Here is a 20,185-nt window from a genome sequence, read left to right as displayed (position 1 = left end):
TTCATATTGAAATTACTATCTTATATATGTCTGCCATCTACTGGTTAATTATTGCCTGCCTTAACTTAATTATAGATGTAGTGTTGTTGCAGCCATAAAGAACTCTGTGTAAGCATGAAAGCTTGTCTCTCTTGCCAGCAGAAATTGATCCAATAAAAGATACCACCTCGTCTCTTTAACTTGTTGATGTTCATTTTAATTCTCCATTTTGCTTAATTGCGGATGCCAATTCACTGTTTCTAAGCATACCTACTGCTGACTGCCAAGGCCCTGAATACTCTGCCCAAGTTCAGCCTAAATTCTGTGGCACACTGGAAATTGTACAGCAGTTTCATTTAAATTAAAAATTGAGGCTCTAATTGAATTAAATAAATAAAAGATAATAATACTGCACTGGTAGCAGTATTCCTTGTGTTATTTCATAGGAGAGTAAATTGCAATCTCTTTTGCTGTTCCTACATTTAAAATATTTATTGTCATGCAGAATTGTGTATTGATGATATAAAGCTGCATTGTAGAAGTTGTCAGGGGAGGAAGCCAGGGGTTGTGGCAGCAAGGCAGAGGACATCTGTGGTTTTTGAAACATCACAAGGCATAGGAGGCAGTGAGATTGTGGAAGGTGTCTGTTAGTGGATGCTTGGTAAACTGAACAGCAGTGAAGTAGTTTATAATGCTGTAATTTATATTGTCCTTGGTAGGTTGCAAAGTCAAAACCCTAGCAAAATGAAAGGGAAACTTCACATCTCTTTCAGAGCTATTGTTTTGGACTGTCTTCAGTCTTGAAAAGACAACACTTTGCACTACATTGCTGGTGTAACATGACCATGAAACCAGTTTAACCGACCCACAAGGAATCACCCCAGTATATAAGGATATGTCTACACTGCAGCTGGGAAGTATAATTCCCAACCACTAGCTCTGCTTAAGCTAGCTCACCAAAAATAAGAGTGTGGCCGTGGTGGCACTGGCAACAGTTTGGGCTAGCTACCTAAGCACAATCCTGTCCAAGATCTTAGGTATGTACTCAGGTGGCTAGCCCAAGCTGCCATCCATGCCGTCATGACCACATTGCTATTTTTAGTGCACTAGCTCCAGTACAGTTAGTCTATGTATGTCTACCCGAGCTGGTAATTACACCTCTCAACTGCAGGTGTAGAGGCTTATATGCCACTGGCCTCCCTGCTGCTAGCGTAGTAGGGAAAAAAGGGTGAATGCAATCCTAGCCATATTGAAGTCAATGGCAAAACTCCCATTATAGGGCCAGTGTGACTACTGAAGTGAGTGCATGGCTGGGACAACCCTGAACAATGATAATCTTTGGCTGAACTTTAAGCACCCCCTGTTTCTGTTAAAATATAGCATAAATTAGAGCAGCCTTCAGGTAAAACAGTTTGTAAAGATTGATACTGTACAGTAACTTTTTTATTAGAAAAACAACATACCATGCCTTTACTTTTTAAAATCTGCTTTAAAGCAATTCTTTCTTTGGACACTTTTATAGCACTTTGAACCTTATTATTTAGAAAATGAAACATATAACTGCAACAATTTTTTGGATATTTCTTTAGAAATCCCTTGGAAATCACAGAAAAATTCATTCAGAAGTTCAATGATGCAACAAATCCACAGGATAAAGAAGACTTACTAGAACTAGCTAAGAAAATGCTTGCCAGATGCAAGGTTTGTGTACACAATAAGGAACCATTTATATAATTATTATTATTATGGCATTTGCATGCTCCATTTTCTTTATTAAAAAAAACAAAGCTAAAACTTTTGCTGGGAGAAAGGACTGTGGAGGATGAGAGGAACAATTAGAAAATATAAGTGAAATGTAGTATTTAATATCTATGCTCTCAATGTGTATTGTAACATATATTAAGTTAGCCAATATAAGGGCTTGAATATAGTACCTCTGTTGATCTGGACCTAGGTCTCTTGACATTGCTTAATATTTGAAAAAAATATATATCAGGAGAATATTATACAGATTTTTCACTGGTTTATAGCTGAATGGACCTATTTTAAGTTTCTTCAAGAGAACTTTATCAATATGCAGTGATTAGCTATTTACCTGGAATGCTGTTCTGACATGTTTTCATGTTTCATTTTATTTTGTCCATTAAAATGTTTGCAACTGTTTTGGAAAGTGAAAACAGTAAACACGACACTGTGAGACCACTAAATGATTCCTTGTGGGTTTACTAAGCCAAAAATAGATCATGTGTAGAAACAGTGGTCATTCAAATTTGATATTTAAAAAAGCGACATAATTGGCATTTAATAGGCCTTAAAGAGGAGGCTGTGGTGCTAATATAATTTCTGCTACCATCCAAATTAAAAATTTATACATTATGAAGCACACTTAGGCCCTATTTACAAATCATGGATTTTCAGTATGAATATTATCTTTTTTTTTTAATGGACCTTCTAGTTGGCAGGAAAGGTGCATTGGCTAGCAGTGTTCCAAACCTCTTCCTCCCCCACACCTCTTCTATAACTGGCACCCTCATAGAGACATGTTAGTGAGATTTGGCTGATTTTGTGCTAGAGTGCAGATTTCATTTTGATCAGATTAATTCTGGATTTGTTTCAATTCCAGAAGAATACTTACCCTGACAGTGATAAAGATGCACCCTCCCTTTAGCACTAGTGAACAGGAAGATAGAGCTGGAAAACTGCCTCAGCTTAGTGCACTTACTAATTGTGTTAATTCTGTCACCTCTAGTGTCCAAAAGCTGTTGCCTTCCCATCCTTCACTGTTGTGCCAATGCTAAATTTGGGTTAGATGAGAAAGGCTAATTTTAATGGCAAAAACAATGGAATTATTTGTACAGAAAGCCAATGAATACTACCAGTTGCAAGAACGTAGAAGGGAATCTAAGGGAAAGAATGTTCAAATAAAATGTTTTTCTATTATTTATCCCAAGAGCGAAATGCATGCAAAATGTTATGAAAATCAGATGTAATATATTGTGTTTTCCTTGTTTAACCAAAAGAGGTGAGCAAAAATGTCCCAACATTTTGGCTATGAAATCCTCCATAGACATCTGTCAAAAAGATTGTTTTGATCTAGAAAGAGTGGAATTTGCAAAAAGCTAAAGTTTCAGAGAGATATATTGTCAGGATAGCATATTGTTGATTCCCTATTAATTTCAGCCCTACAGAGATAATAATAGTAGTGTCCTTATACTAAGTTGCTAGATCACTACTGTGATTCAGAGATGGTAATTAATTGTTTTTAATGCAAGGTACTTAAGATGGGTAATAATATTGTAATTATAGTTAAGTATTCCTATTCTTAATTAAGTGTTAACCCCAGGTATTAAGCATTGCGGCCTCATTAGTTCTTGCTATTGTGTTTTGTATCAGCAAACTCTTACCAATGATGCCTTTAAAATAAGCATTTTTATTTCAAATAAATTGGCTTGAGGGAAAAGTTTTATTTTAAACTAAATATAAGAAAAAAACCTTTGGCTTTTTTCTTTCCCCTCTCATCCTTTTCCTTCCAAACAGAGAAGATCAGGCCTTGGCACATTAGGTTCTGGGAAGCATGTGGATCTTCCAGTAGCATGGGCAGAAGCAATTATATTGGCTCAGTGCAAAGGTGAAATCCAGGAAGGTACAGTATTCTTCAGCAATATTTCTGTTAATTACCTTAAGACTTTTCTAACCAAGCAGTGAAAGCGAATTTAGCTTATTCCCAACTATGAAAACCTGGAAGAAAGCCAAGACAAATATGGATTTTATTTTCCACTTGTAGAAAGAAACTTTACAAATATATACAGAAACTATCAGTGTAGTATTTACAGAGTGTTACAGAGACCTCCGTTTTTATGCTTGATTTCTTAAATTGCAAAATCATTACCATTTAAGCACCTCTACATGACATTACCTTGTAATCTGTCTCTGAAATCAGTAACTAATTAAGTGTAATTTAAAATGACATTTAATGATCCCAAAGTAAAGTGCTTTAAATAACCTCTTGTTTTTAGCTTTCCTAATTTTGCCCATTAATAAAATTGCAGAATATTGAATTAGTTCTGAAGACTTTTTAAATGAAAATGTTAACTGTTGTTTCAGTCTAAAATGTTCTTAATTGTGGTAGTTCTTCCTTAGTAAAGTCAGGTAAATAGAGACTCCTATACAGACTCTTGCATGGACACGAAAGTATTTTCACCTTTTTTACTGACAGATAGCATTTTAGCTAGAATAAGATTTATGAAAATAATGTCCTGGCAAGTAGGTTTAAATTCATAATCATAACACATACCTTAGCTTTTCTGGCCAGGCTGGAGAGAAAATGCAGTAGAGTGGCTAAAGAGAGGATCATGCAGTCCTGCATATTTGAAACAGAAATGATGAAGTAGTGTATGTGCAACATCTATGATCTACAGTCTGCACAGCTGATGTGTAGGACAAAGCAAAGTCATTCCATTCCTATTTTATAGATGCTATGGTACTCATGCTCTTTTTTAAATGTATGGGGTCATTCCAAAAGTAAAATGGGACCTAATTTAAATAAGTCTGCCAGTGGAGTGATATTGCCTGTCAAAATCCTGGGATGTGGTGTGGGAATGTGTGCAAACATTCTCTACATTTACGGCAATATCGGATCATGATCAGAAGGTCTTTAGTTGTAGGTGTTGGATTTTTCAGTGTACTTTGAGCTAATGATGGTATTCATGTGAAAAAGGAAATCTACAAAGGAAAAGGAAACAATTCAATAGTGTGACTGTGAAAGCAATATCAAGATTACTATATAATCTTGTGTTGCTTTTATTAAGATGCGTATTCTTGGGGGGGTTGTGGATATTGTGCTATCAGTAAAATGGGGAACAAATCACAATAGATGGGTGTGCAGAGAGTTCTGTGCTCATCATCTTGTTATTCCTGGTTTTTCTTTTCTTGTTTAGTGATTTTGGGCTGACCTAAACATTATTTCCCTCATAATTTGCAAGGTTTGAGTAAGATGCTGAAGCCTAAGGCACTTGATTGAAAAGTGCCTATTTCTCTTCATACTCTTTTACCTCTAAAAATCATGTGTATTTGAATTTTGTAATGATGACTAGACTGTCTTAAGAAGATAATATTCACAAAGTTATGGAGTTGCTTACACTCAGTAATCAAATAAATAGTGAGCCATACTCACCATGATGTAACCCAATTAAAGTCAATCCAGGCAAGCCAAGGATGAATTTGTCTCTATATGCTTTGCCAAAGAGTCTCTCTTCCAGAAATGAGAAGTTTGAGAAGGTAGTATACAAAATACTATCAGTGACTTTGAAAAAAAAATGTTGAGAGCTATAAAATTTATGGGGGGAGAAACAAAGAACTGAGCTGTCACTTGTTCAAAGATCACGTTCTTAAAAATGACTGATAATTTGGAATACAAGCTGAATGTAAGAATTATCAGAATTTTAGGGGTTCTGGTACTGTGCATTCTATTGTAATGCTGGGAGACTTACAAGATTTTTTTTGGTGGATGGTTTGATAAGGTTGTGAAACAGATTTTTGTAATTGCTCTGAAAGGCCTATCTTTCAAAGAGCTATTACAGTTGGGAAGGAATGCTGTGTTGATAATATGTGTATACCCTTTTCTTCTGGAGGGCCAAGAATCCCTCTTTTAGTTCAGATGACTTAGGAGCAATCTACCAGTATCAACCTGCCAACAACGAACTGTTGATTATTTAAAAAGTAATAATAATTGAGTAGCTGCACCACTTAATGATAAATCCATATTCTGGTCAATTGGTAAACAATGTGTCTGAATACTATTGTTTGTCTGTTTAGGCCACAATCATGCAACAGGATTCACAAATATTGACCCTTATGCTCTCATGGAGTGCCTTGAAGCAGGGACCTCTGTTTTGTGCAGGCATGAGCATGCTCTTGTCATTCAATAAATAATAAAAGAACATTGTTTTTACTGGTTGCATGGAGAAAAGGCTTTCGCATAATTAATAAAGACAATATTTATATTTTTCCATACTATTATTTTGGAGAGGAAAAGGACTTTTAAGAATTTTGCACAGCAGCTCAGGAACTCGGATAGAGCTAGGACATATACACGTGATTGTAAGCTCATTGGAACAAGGACTGTGATTTACTAAATGTTCATACAGCTCCTAGCACAATATATTCCCAACCCCGTTGAGACCTCTACATGCTATGGCACTATCAATACTCCTCCTCCTCCTCCTCCTCCTCTATTTTTGGATAAGCGGAGGAGGCTGGGAAATTTTTTGGACAAAGACTGATCCTTTAATCATATAACGTATGGATGATCAAGATGAGGAAGAGGAAGTGTTGAATTTGGAAGATTTGGGACTGTGGTTTCACTCCTGCCTGCAGGATTTGTCGGGAGGGTAAGGGAGGTTCTTCTTCCTACAGACTTTGAAAGTTGGCAGACAAAGCAGGGGATTTTAAGTCAAGATTGAGGCACATTGGCAGGCATGTTTGAGGAAATTTGCATAGTGACTTCTTGGCTTAAACTTTACTTATGAGACCTATAAATCTGTCACTTTCATGAGCATCAGATTCACACAAATCATTAACCAAAATTGAACAAAGCCATAATGTAATTTTTTAAAAATGTAATACTTGAAAAAGCAATTTAACTGCCTTTTCAACCATAAAAAGCAATTCTATCTTTTCCACTATAGTTTTTAAGGTCATTTTCATTGATATCACAAAAAAGATCAATGCACACCTAGCAAAAAATGACAGAAAAGTTGACACTGTAGAAACTTTCTGAAATGTGACATATCTCAAGAAACAGCTTACATTATACTTCTCAGTAATTAGTTTAACATTGTAAATTCAGACAGTTTTGTACCATATATTTCAATACATACTTTAACAGAAAATTTCCGTATCTGCTGAATACATATTATCAGACAGTTGAGCTTTGTTTTCTCCTCAAAATAATAGTCACAGAAGGCAAACAAATTGAATATATTGTGAAAATAAGGATTGTTTTATTTGTTCATAACTTGGCAAGTATTTTAATTTTGTGGAAGGTGTGTAATGAGTATAGTATATACAGTACGCAATCAGAAGGAACTAAGGGCTAGAGCCATAAAATGACTTAGGCGCCTAACTCTCTTTGGGGGTGGGGCTTAGGCCATACTCCTCTCCTTGGCATTTCCTATTGTCTAGTTTACCCTACTCAGCATGCTGGCTTCTGTGGATCCCATTGTTATGTGCCTAACTCTCCCCATGTATTGTATGGTGTACTTGGGTATTTAACTTGAGGCTATGGATACCACTGGTTGACCAGGCACCTAAAAGATAGGTGCTGCAATGCCTAAATCCCTTTGTGAATTGAGCCCTAAAGACTGAACTCTGTATTGAATTTATTCTCCATTTTGTTTTCACTTTAGAAGCTTTGGATATCCTTTTAATTTCTTTGGACCATGCTCCCATGAATCCAGAGCATGTCCCTGTTTTATTTTTCATCGCTGAATCCATTTTGTATAGGATTTGTTGTGATGCGGCACAGAAATCTTATTTATACTCCAGTGAAATCAAGTTATCAAAGGTTTGTTGTATTTTTTTAAAGTAGTTTTTAGTGTTTTTTTTTATATCTGTATATGTGGTATATATTCACCTCCTTATTTTTTGTTGTATATTGACACTATTAAATATATGACATTACTCTGGATTTATACCACAATAAATGAGAGCAGAAGCTGATTGAATTTGTCACAAGACCTAAAACATTGTAGTGTTTATCTAATATTATGCGTAGTATGCTTGTGCTATAATTTGGTTTGATCTTAACTTTCTGTATCTCTGAATACCTGATTTCTGGGAAATCCAAAAAGAGAGATTAGGAAAATGCAGTTTAATTTTTCACAGAGTATGTAATGAGGGAGTATAAAATACAGATAAAAGAGTACTTTTTGTTCATAATGCATATTGTTAACTTGGATTTTCTCATAATATTGGTAATATTCTTGCAGAATATCTTGTTAAATTACGCAAATTCTTTATTCTCCCAACTGGATTATAATTAATGAGGTATAGCATGCTAGGTCACATAGTCTTAGTGCAGCAGCATGAGGGTTATGCATATGAGGTCTGGTCTACACTACAGAGTTAGGTTGACATAAGGCAGTTTATGTCCATCTAACTCTCTAAGTGTCTACACTAAAATGTAGCTCTGACCAATGTAACTCGCCCACTGCACTGACTTAAGTACAAGAGAGGGGTAGTGCTTAGGTCGATGTAGTTAGGTTGACTCAGTGTTAGTGTGGACAATGTGTTGCTTACATTGACTGTTACTGCCTTTCAGAAGCTGCCCCACAATGCCCCATACTGACAGTTAAATCGGTGCAAACGCTTTTGGTGAGGATGCACACTGCCAACACAAGGAGCATAGCGTGGAAATGCAAAAGCAATTTAATTACTGTGGTGGCTGTACATTGACGTAACTTAGGTCAACTTAATTTTGTAGTGTAGACTTGCCCTAAGAAAAAGGATGAAACTGAGGCACCCAAATGGGAATAATCCAAATGAGAGCAATCTCTTCTAAAAGCTGAGTAAATAGTGCAAACTTCTAGTACAATTTAAGACTTACCTGATACATCACTATTTAATGGTCTAGTTTTGAGTGTCAGTACTATACCTCTTTCCTCTTTACCTCTTAGAAACCACTTCCAAAAGTTACTGATGTGGTAACTCTTCATTCTACAACAAGATTTCAGTTAGTCACATCCCAGAAACATAAAATGTTATTCTCTCATAAAGACTGAAATCCTTATTGAAACTGTACAATATGGATGAAATTAAGGACTAAAACCAGGTGAAATTTTTTTGACTGCAGGTTTTTTTTTTGGCAGAAAATGCAAATTCGGGTTGACCAAAGCACTATGAATTTGTGACAAATTCACTGAATGGTTTTGGTTTAAAAAAAAAAACCACTCTAAGGAAAAAGAAGTTTCATTTTTGATATTTTTGAAATGAAACATTTTGATTTTCCAATTTAAAATGACTTTTTGTATTGAAATTTCCTTCAATTTCATCAAGAAAATATTTAAAAGTGTTATAAAAGCTTGAAATCTAAATAACTTCTATTTGCCCAAAATTTTGAAAAATTTCATTTTGTGTCAACTTGAAACATTTCTTTTTTATTTGGATTTTTTGGAATTGCCAGCAAACAAAAAAAAAAAAAAATCACTTATTCGCACAGTTAGGAAATTGATGCCACAGCACACATGTGAAGTACTGTTCATTAAATACTGTTCTCTGTTAGCACTTCTTCTATGGCTCTGTTATGTGTCCCCACTGTTTCTGCAGATTAAACCTTTCTTTCACTCTCACCTGACCAAAATAGCTACATGACAGGAAGGTATGTCTTACCACCTCTTTTCCCATACAATTCTTCTACAACAACAAGGAAGCCTGTTCCTTTTTAGAAGGCAGTTTGAACAATTAGAAAATGCTCCTCCACTCTCAAAACCTGATATGCCATAGATTCAAACAAGCTGCAGGAGTCTGGCAATAAACCCCCTCTTGCAATGGCTTATGATTGCCGAAACTCTCCATATTTCTAGTTTAAACTAAATTGTTAATTATTTTAGAAAGCTTAAGCAAAATTGATTCTGCCATTTTTTAGCTACATGAGTAGGAAAAGAGAGAGAATTTTTTTACATTCATGTCAAGTTTTAATGTTCACCTATGTCTAAGCTGTCTGCCTGGGGGAATAAAGCATGGCAAATACAATAAAATATACAACATACAAGCATATTTGTTACATCACATACTTCAAATCAGATTTAACAGATTTTAATTAAAACTTAAAAAAAATCATTTTCCACTTTGATTGAGCATGGAAAATTTCAGACCCCACAGAATATTTTATTTGGAAAATGGACAGTTTCAACTGAAGCTGTTTTGCGGCCTTAACAATTGCCAGTGCCTCATGTACTCTGTGACTGTTGGGACCTAAATTATGCAGGAAGCTTTGTGGAATTTTCTGCATCAGAACAATGCAGAATTTTGTGATAAAATTACTATGACAGGACAAAATATTTTTAAAACTTCCAGTGGTTTGGGAATCCACCAAGCACTATGGAAGGATAAGCCATTTCCAGAGATGATCAATGGTTCTTCTTAACATAGTGCTTTGCTTTCCCTGTGGATCCTTGAGATTTCTATATTTGCAGAATGCACCTCTTGCCATTTCCTTAGATCTCAAATCCCTTCCTTTTGGGATGCATGCATGCAATGCTGCAAGATAAGCCTTGTAGCATTTCAGTAGTAGTTGCCTCCTTCTTCTAGATTTTTCTGTAAGAGTGGAGCATCAGGGCCAATATTTGTTTGATTTTAACTTCCTCTTCCTCCCATTAAATTCTTTTCCAATAAAAAGCACCAGGGATGCTGCAGAAGATTTACCTTGTAAGGAAGGTACATTTTGGGCCCTAAACAAGCTGACAGGGTCTCTTTTTATTATTTGTTATGAAGTAAACAATGAGCATACTAGCTGAGCTAATTTAAAGTTGAAATTCCTAGGATGTTTCCTTGGTTTTAGTAATGTACATTTTAAGTAGTTCTCTTGGAAACTGGGAGATATTCTCACCCTCCCATTTTCTATGCGAAAGCAGGATCTCCCATTTATTCTGTGAGATTCTTTGTATGACTGCCAGGATTCTGGTTGAAGAGCAGCAAAAACAACAACAACAACAAAAAAAACATTATGGGCCCAATCCTGTTCCCACTCAAGTCAGAGAGGTTTCTGGTTTAAGTAGAACTGGCCTTAACTGTTATGGAGGATCTGAGCATTCAGTGGGGTGCATGAGTCTGATCTCACTTTTACTGGTGTAAATCAAGAGCAGCTCTCTGGAAGCTGATGGAATTACATGGATGACATACTGGTGTGAGAGAGAACTCAAGCCCTAGAGGCCTGACCCTGCAGTTTGTACACAGCCTGTCTAGGGCCTGCAAGGTCAGGCCATTTGTAGCTTCAGCATCTGAGCAAAGTCTTACCCATCCAGATCTGCAAATGCTTTTAACCTTTAGGGGTTGTCTGGTTTCAAAAACTAAAAGTCCTCCCCCCCCCCCACACACACTCTCTCTCTCTCTCTCAAAATCAGTCATCTGCAGTTAAGCTACATAATCAAAAGTAAAAACACAAATCAGAAGAAAATACTCAGAAGTCTGTGAGGAGCCAATTCCAATGACACGTCCCTGATCTTACCTCCCTGGCTGTGCAGTGCTGCCAGGTATTGATCCTGGTCAAACAAAAAACCCTATGAAGACATAGAGAAATACAAAAGTGTCCTGTATTGTCTTAGCATCCTTGTAGAATCTCTTTACTTACTTGCAACACTTTGTGCTGATTCGGTGTTCCAAAATACATGTTTTCTCCTTAGCATCTGTCTGGGAGTTTGGACAGGAGAAGGATAGCTGCTTCAAACACTTTTCTTATATAAAATAAATTCTCTCATTTTTGCATGTTTTCAGAGGCTTATATGTGGGAAGAACAAACTTTAAAGATTTTTAAATAGAACACATCTATTATTTTTCTAGGTACTGCCAGAATTCTCTCTTTGTCACATACATAATGCCACAGTAAATATGATTGCTTTTTCTGCATCTTGCTCAGGGGTCTTAAATGGAGCCCTTATTTTGATTCTATATGCTCTTTCAAAATACTCTTCTTGGATCTTTAGCTAATCCAACTGCAATATATTCAGAACCCACTGTTTCAAAAAAACAATATGATTGTTTGCTCCAGCGAGTCCAATTATTCTGACATTTTAAATTCTGAAAGATTTTCCAAGATTTGCAATCCATTTAACATTTTATTTTCTTTAATGATGGCTGCATGGAGGCTGTTAGTTTTCTCGTTTCTTTTCACGTGCTTTGTTGGTTTTTTCCGCTTCTGTTAGCTTGACCTCTAAGTTATAAAGCCACCATCTAAAACTGTAAGTTGTCAAATGTAGTATCTAGCTCTACAGTTGCAGAATGGATGCTACTAAAATGCCCACACATTTCATATTGGATCTCACGGATGGAGATGAAGTGTTTTTTGCCCTAACACTCCCATTGTAGGGCCTGGTCCATGCAGCACTGTTGACAAAGACTTGAGCTCTGTGGTTCTCCTGATTGGCATTGTAACCATAAAATCATCATACTGGGTTGAGTTTTCTTTGGTTTTGTGTCATTTTTCCTTATTTCTGTTTCCTCAAACAAAACTGTCCTCAGTAGTTTTCGGGCTTTAGTTCACAAAAGTGTGTTCATTCCCTTACACTAAGTAAATTACTAACACTTTGGCACTTGTATAGGGTTTTCTTTTCAGTGGGAGGAGCTGGTGAGAGAAAATACATCTCCTCAGAGTTTTCTGTGTACCATTAATATACAGTGAATGCAGAACACAAGACAGAGTTATTCATTATTGCTCCACATGTGTGAAATCTGAAGATATGATCTGATTTAGCACTCTCTTACTCCAATTTCATGCTGGTGTAACTCTGTGGAGTTATATCACTGTTCAAGTGGAGGAGGGCAGTGGTGAATAAGACCCATAATCCAAAGGTGGTATTTATACATCTATTGTGAGTGGCATGATATAAAAAATATTTGTTGTACTTCTTTTGACAGGTTGGATTTTTGGTCTTTTTAAGGCTCCTTATTTTTCACCTGTGTGGTCATCTGGAGTCTTCTGGAGAACATACATTTAGGCTTCATACAGACTTAAAAGGTAGAACATTGTATATTTTCCATATAAACAACATTAAAAATGAATTTTAACTACTAATTTGGGAAATGGAAGTGACCTAAGTGAGTATCTCACATTGTGCTGCACTCAAGAGACTACCATTTGATTCTTAGGAATACTGTCCACCTGAATTGAGAGTTTCATGTGCATCAGTAACCATGCAAAGCAGTCAACATTTAGCCTCGTTAAATGAGGTAAAATAGAAAAGGTGAGGTCTGTAGGTGAAGAAGGAAGAAAAATCAGAGCAACTCTGCATCATTATGTAATTAGTCAATTCAGTACGTATGCCAAAAATGCACAGCATATTGTGATTTTAAGACTATTGACTGATCTCAAATAAATACTTGCTTATAAGCAGGAATGCTGAGTATTTTAAAAACATACATGAATCAAATCAATATCTTTTAAAGCCTATTCAGAATGCGATTAATATTAATTACCTGTAAAGTCCTTACTAAAAGCAATCTTATATAGCACCATATGTTTTAGGTCAGGGGTCAGCAACCTTTCAGAAGTGGTGTGCCGAGTCTTCATTTATTCACTCTAATTTAAGGTTTCATGGGCCAGTAATACATTTTAACGTTTTTAGAAGGTCTCTTTCTATAAGTCTCTAATATATAACTAAACTATTGTTGTATGTAAAGTAAATAAGGTTTTTAAAATGTTTAAGAAGCATCATGTAAAATTAAATTAAAATGCAGAGCCCCCTGGACTGGTGGCCAGGACCCGGGCAGTGTGAGTGCCACTGAAAATCAGCTCGCGTGCTGCCTTCGGCACGCGTGCCAGAGGTTGCCTATCCCTGTTTTAGGTGATAACAGGTGACAGGTCACTGCTATAAATAGAAAAAAGTGGCGCTGAAAAAACCTTAAGTTTCCCTCAGGTACGGTACTAGCATACAGCCCAATCCTGCAGGGTGCTGAGTGCCTGCAGCTCACGCAGACTGACATTGGAAAAGGAGAGTGCTCATAGGACTGGGCTCCTGTCACTTATTTGTTATGCTGACATTGCTGATAAATTAATCTAATGCTAGGTATTCATATTTTATTTCAGACTTTTCAGCATGCATGCACGCTGTATGCAATGAATCAGTAGGCTGCTGCTGTAGTAAGACTGCAGAGGCATTGCAGTATTGCTACTATCAATTGGTTGTCATGGCCACAAGTAATACACAAAATGAAGAACAAAGAATCAGATGATTTTAAAAAAATGTCTTTTTTCCTGACACCCTTTATTCTACAAGCTTTGTCCACACTAGTCAATTATAGAAAACACATAAATATAATAGACATTCTCACAACAGAACTTCCTGAATCTGCCAGTTCTTAAAATGTATATGCAATAAGCAATATTTTGGCTTACAGGCAGTCAAATCTGCATTCACCCAACCACTGGGATGATGGTTATACATCCTTTCAAAAACCTTTTTATTTAATGCAACTGAATTCAGATGGCTTGATATATTACTCCATCTCTTCAGTGCTAAGTGTTGTTATTGAGAGGAATCAAATCCCATTTGCAGTACAGATGTCAGCACATGAATGTTAATCATGGAGCTTCAGATCTCATCAAAGGATATACATAGTTTTGGGCGGGGGAAAAAAAAAGATACATGTTAATTTACAAAAGTTGGGTCTGGTTTCCGTGCAGAGTTAGCCAAAAATTAATGCAGTCACTGAATGAGAGTTTACATTGTGATTCATTGTTAGCTGAGAGCCTCCTCACCTTGTTCAGAGTTAGCCTTAGTTAATTAGAAATTCAGTCATTATGGGAGACTTCAACTATATGTAGCTCATGGGTTACATAAGCTATTATCTATAAATCATACTTGTAGTATTGTGTTACACCACAAGAGGTCACACAATGTTTATAAATCTACTCTATGGAAAATTTGCTAATGATTTCATCAGCAAAGTAGTGAAGTTAAATAGCACATAATAAATAAAAGGCAAACATAATAAACAACAGGAAGACAATTTTCACAAAATTATTTTTCATGCCATAGTACTTTCAGCTTGTGAGGTCTGCTACCATCCATATCCAAACATCCTCTCTGCTGTGCATTTTATGCTGAAGGCTGGAGAAACCATATGTGGTGCTGTGGTATTTTCTGATGTAAGCTTGGAAGAAAGACAGAAGCAGAGTCCTCTCGGCATGGTGGGTAACATAAATCAGATGATATATGATGCATCAAAAAGGATTACTGTGATCAAATAAGCATGCTTGGTAATTCAGTGAAAATAATTAAAGCTGAGCTGAGCTAGACAAACTACCTGTGGTCCAGGGACAGGATAAACAGAATAGACACTCATTTGTGGTGATCACAGCCTGGATTTGTCAATCATATCATTTCATGAATACACTATGCAATTAATTATCAATCTGATACTATAGTGATCCAATGCATATTAGTAGCTATGGTGGTGTCAGTATTTTCCACTGAATGCAGCCAATGAAGTGAGCTGTGGCTCACGAAAGCTTATGCTCAAATAAATTTGTTAGTCTCTAAGGTGCCACAAGTACTCCTTTTCTTTTTGCAGTATCCCTTTTGAGATTCTGTTTTCAAGACAGCATTTACTGATGCTCTATGACATCTGCTTCCTTCAAAGTGCGTGTGGAAATGGACAGGGATGGATGGGTGTGGGGGTGTTCATGCACAGCCCTTCAGAAGCAACAGAGCACTTTCCTGAACCTTGCTGCCATGGGGGACAGGAGGAGCACATGGGAGGCAGGGGGAGCACAGACCTGGAAAGCAGCATAGAATAGCTGGCTTTTTGAGGGCTGCCCTGAGGAGTGCAGATTTCCCTGTACATATTGGGGGTGCCTGCATGGCTGAATGGCCGTGTTCCTTGCTCTCTTTGTGCAGCCCCAGATCCCTCCCACTGGAGGAGATGATGCATCAAACACTGTGTGCAGTGGACCAAAGAGAATTTTTCTGAGTAAGTTTTCTCCTCTGGCTATCTTTGCTGTGCTAGGGAATGATAGGACCCATAATTATGTGATACACAATAGCCTATCATTTATACAATTAAAAACTGCCTAATTATGTGTCTAGCTCACAGGCTGTAATGACATCAAAAGGGTTGCTACAGTCTCTCTCAGGTAAACAATATTTCTCACTCTTTTCTCTTTACCTAATTATGTACTTACCTGAGGGAGTGTAAGGCTGTGTGAGAACTGACCGACATTGTGTTTGTCTTTTCCTAGTCTAAGTAAATACAAATAATATTTATAATACTAATAATTTTTAAGCTCTTAAATAACTGTTTTCATCCAAGGATGTTAAAGTGCTTTACAAAGGAGGGCAAGTATCATTATCTCAATTCACACTGAGAGAAACTAATGCCATGTCTACACTACAAAGTTTTGTTGACAAAAGTCAGCTTTCATTGACAAAACAATGGAGGTGTACACACTGAAATGCCTCTCCCACCAATGTAACTCCTCTACTATGCTGACATAATAAAACCACCGTGACAAGCGGCATAGAGCTTTTTGTGATATAATTAGAGCGACGGAGTGTCAGTGTAGACTCCTCACTTAGTTATGTTGCCCTAATTGGCCTCCAACAGGTGTCCCACAATGTTCATCATGACCACTCTGGTCAGCAGTTTGAATTCTGCCCTGAAGGTACACAGGTATGCACCCCTTCCACATTTAAAGGCCCAGGAATTCCTCTTCCTGTTTGCTCGCCATGCACAGTTCACAGAGCATCATCCTAGCTGACCATGCTGGCTTTCCACAGCAGATATGCTCCTGTGTGGAGCACACCGGAGCTGTTGGATCTACTAAGTATATGGGGAGAGGGGGCTGTGCAGTCGCAGCTTTTCACCAACTGAAGGAATTTCGATGCATATGGGCTACTCGCTAGTGGCATGCAGGAGCAGGGGCACAAAAGGGACACGCAGCAGTGTCATGCTAAAATCAAGGAGCTGAAGCCGGCGTGCCTGAAAGCAAAGAAAGGCTACGCATCACTCTGATGCAGCAACAAAAACATGCTGCTTGTATAAGGAGCTGCATGCCATCCTCAGTGACGACCCCACCTCCACTGCCAAGAGCCCTGTGGATGCTCCGGGGAGACTGGAGGTAGCGGCCAGCAGACTCAACCCTGGTGAGGAAGTGGTGGACAAGAAGGTGGATCTGGAGGATGATGTGGAGCACATGGCAGAACCCTCTGGTGGCACAGCAAGTCAGGACCTCTTTTCCACTCCAGAGGGGTCTAGCCAGTCCTAGCACTCCAGCTCTAGTGCGCAAGACGGGAAGTCCAGTAAGTGCTTATTTTACTTTGATATTGCACAGTGAAAGGAGATTGAGCTCTCATGAACTTTGTTATATGGTAGAAGAGGGATAAGGGACAGAAATTAACAACAGAGACTGCCCATCTATGCAGTGGGACCACAGCAGAAACGTTTGTTAATATCCAGGGGGATGTCCCTGGAATCCTCTATAGAGGTCTCTAGGAAACTTTCCTGCAGGTTTTCTGAAATCCTCTGCTAATATTTCTTGGGAGAGTTGCCTTGTTTCTCCCCCCGAACTGTAGGAAATTTTGCCATGCCCCCCGGCAATTATTTCTGCAGGGACCAGAGCAACACACAAGCGAGCAGCTTACGGAGCCAGTGTGAAGCCACATGCAGGCAGGAGATGTACCCTTGCATCCTGGATTACTCTTAGCAGTGAGACATTGGGTTTGATTACCCTAGCCTGTGGGAAAGGGTACTAATATTCAGAATAGGCTCCCTAGCAACTTATAGTAACCCCCTTCAAAAAACATTTTTTATCCCTTGTTGGCCTTTCCCCCTTGCCCCTCCTGCCTCGCAAACTCACCTTAACTGGGACTTGCAGTGACCCATGTGCTAGCCAAGGGATAGTGAGAAAGAGGTATGTATAACTTTCTGATTCAGGGGTGTGAGTGCACTCTCAATACTATCTCTGTTCATTGTTTCTTTGTCTTCTGCAGATGCGCCCTTGAGAACACACTCTTCCACACCGGTGGAGCTCCTCCATCAGATAAGAGGGTGACTCAGGAGGAGTAAGGAGTATACGTTTCATGAAGTGCTTCAGTGAACAGATGCAGCACATAGCGAAATGAGCGTGGAGGGAGACAGTTAATGAAAGACGGGGCTAAATAGCCAGGAAAGGACACGGGAAGGAGCGGATGATAAACCTCCTGGAGGACCAGACGGAGGTGTTGAAGTCCCTCATTAGCCTGCAATCAGAGCAAATCCGTGCCCAACTCCCACTCCAGCCACTACAGAACTCCTGTCTATGTCCTCCCCAAACTCCCCCATTGCATTCATCATGTGTTCCCGGTCCCTCACAGTACCCCGTGCACTACAAGCCTGAGGACTGGTTTTCCAATGAAAATTGGAATTACACCCAGCTGCGAGAGCTCTAACTGTGAGACTGTTCATTTTCATGTCCCTTGTTTGTCCAAAGGTTTGTGTTTATCCCATTAAAACTTAAGTCTTTGAAATAAAATGGTTCTTCACTTGTGACATACATACATCGCTCAGTGCTAACATTGAAACAGTGGCTATAGGTAGGAATATTTACTCCTTGCAATTAACACTTAAGAAGCAAGCATTACAGCAGTAATTAATGGTGGCAAGTAAACATTGCCTGGCCGAATTCATCACGTACAGATACATTCATGGGAATCATTGTCAAAATGTTCCTTCAAAGCCTCCCTGATGCCAATAGGCTGCTGCTGTGTCCCTCTAATTGCCCTTGTATCTAGCTGCTCAAAATCAGCAGCCAGCCGATCAGCCTCAGCAGCCCACCCCTGGGGAAACTTTCCCCCTTTTGATTCGCAAATATTATGGCGAGCACAGCAGGCCAAATGACCATCAGAATATTTTCTTCATTGAGGTTTAACCAGACAAAAAGAGAGCACCAGCGACCTTTTAATCAGCCAAAGGCAAATTCAACTGTCATTTGGCACCTGCTGAACCTGTTGCTGAAGCACTCCTTGCTGCTGTCTAGGTTCCCGATCTAAGGCTTCATGAGCCATGGGAGCAAGGGGTATGTGGGGTATATGATCTCCAAAGATCACTGCGGGCCCTTGCACACTCTCATTTGGAATCGTCTGGTCTGGAAAGAAAGTCCCAGCTTGCAGTTTTCTATACAGTCCAGTGTTCTGAAAGATGCATGCATCATGCACATTCCCTGACCACCCCACATTGATGTCAGTGAAACAGCCCCAGTGATCCACCATTGTCTGCAAGATTGTGACAGGGTGGACTGGGTCTGGAGGCCGTCTGCTAGAGGCCTTGTAGCTCTGCCACACTCCACCCCAGAAAAGAGCAGTAGAGAAGTCTTCCAAGCTGCCTAGAGTGGCTGTATGGGAAGTGGCTAATCAGGGCCCAGTAAGCTAGTATAAAAGGAGCTGCAGGGCCAGAGTGAGATCAATTCCTTCCTGGAACAGTGTGGCTAGCTGCTGCTGAGTTTTTGTCTGCTGCTGAGCCATGAAAACAGTACATGTTCTGGGAAGAGGTTTGCTTCACTCTCTTAAAAGAGCAATGAGGAGGTATCTTAAATGGGAAAAATATTTATAAAAATGTTTAAAAGCACCTACTCAAGGTTGTAGACACTTGTACATACATTTCTTAAGGCAGAAGGATGGTCTTCTGGTTAAGGCACTTGACCACTGGGACTCAGGAAGTCGAGGTTCAGTAGCCATAGACCGTAAAATGGGAATAACAATACTTCCTCACCTCCCACAAATATTGGGAGGGCAAATTAATTAACGTTTGAGATGTTCTGTGACACTATTGTGATGGGGCTCATATCATTACATAGAGAGGAAGAAAAACATAAGTGGCCAAATAACCATAGTAAAACATTTAACCATCCTTCTCAAAGTTGACTTCATCTCTCAAAATATAAATGGTCCCTATCAAACCACCCATGACCATCTCAGCCCACTTCCTCAGAAAAGCTTGAGGGGGAATGGGGAAAGATGAGCCTTGCAGCATACTGTGACAGTCAATAAATCTGCGCTGTCTCACACCAAGAGGGAAAGAAGGATTAAAAAAACCCCAAACACCTGGGGAAGAGGAGGTTTGTAGGAACTGGTAAGAGTGAGGAGGATGAGTCAGATGGGATGTGGGAGTGAATGGCAGATCCTATAAGTTTTATGTTGGGAGATGCTTGTAAAAGGAGATCTTTAATAGCTCACTGTGGAGAACTTTAAAGACCAACAGGGCCAAGTTAAAGTCAATTGTCTGCTTAATAGATACCCATTATAAAGAACAAAGGGCAGCTGTAGTATGATTGTTACAGGTTGAAGCCTTGAGCAAATGTTCTGCTGAGTTTTGAACAATCTGCAAGCAATGGGAATGCACTGGTGGAAGCCTTTGTAGAAAGGAATGAAAATTGAGGCTTATAATCATGGGGAGGGTGGGGGTTTGACACTGAAGGAAGGTCATCATGTTATAAATAGGGGTATAGCATATGTAAACT

At 38.6% G+C, this 20,185-nt stretch overlaps 1 protein-coding gene across 4 annotated transcripts in view; it reads left to right on the top strand.

Moving 5' to 3' along the window:
* The window catches only part of TMEM232 (transmembrane protein 232), a 138,773-nt gene that overhangs the window by 20,229 nt on the left and 98,359 nt on the right, over window positions 1-20,185 (top strand). For all 4 annotated transcript variants that reach the window (XM_073344672.1, XM_073344673.1, XM_073344674.1 and 1 more), the window contains exons 3-7: window positions 1,569-1,680; window positions 3,517-3,622; window positions 7,386-7,543; window positions 12,610-12,709; window positions 14,730-14,881. In XM_073344672.1, the coding sequence (XP_073200773.1) occupies window positions 1,569-1,680; window positions 3,517-3,622; window positions 7,386-7,543; window positions 12,610-12,709; window positions 14,730-14,881 (628 nt within the window). The remainder of the gene's footprint in view (window positions 1-1,568; window positions 1,681-3,516; window positions 3,623-7,385; window positions 7,544-12,609; window positions 12,710-14,729; window positions 14,882-20,185) is intronic.

The sequence above is a fragment of the Lepidochelys kempii genome, chromosome 5, assembly GCF_965140265.1.
Source record: "Lepidochelys kempii isolate rLepKem1 chromosome 5, rLepKem1.hap2, whole genome shotgun sequence".
Lineage (NCBI taxonomy): Eukaryota > Metazoa > Chordata > Testudines > Cheloniidae > Lepidochelys > Lepidochelys kempii.
This window is presented reverse-complemented; position numbering and strand designations above follow the sequence as displayed.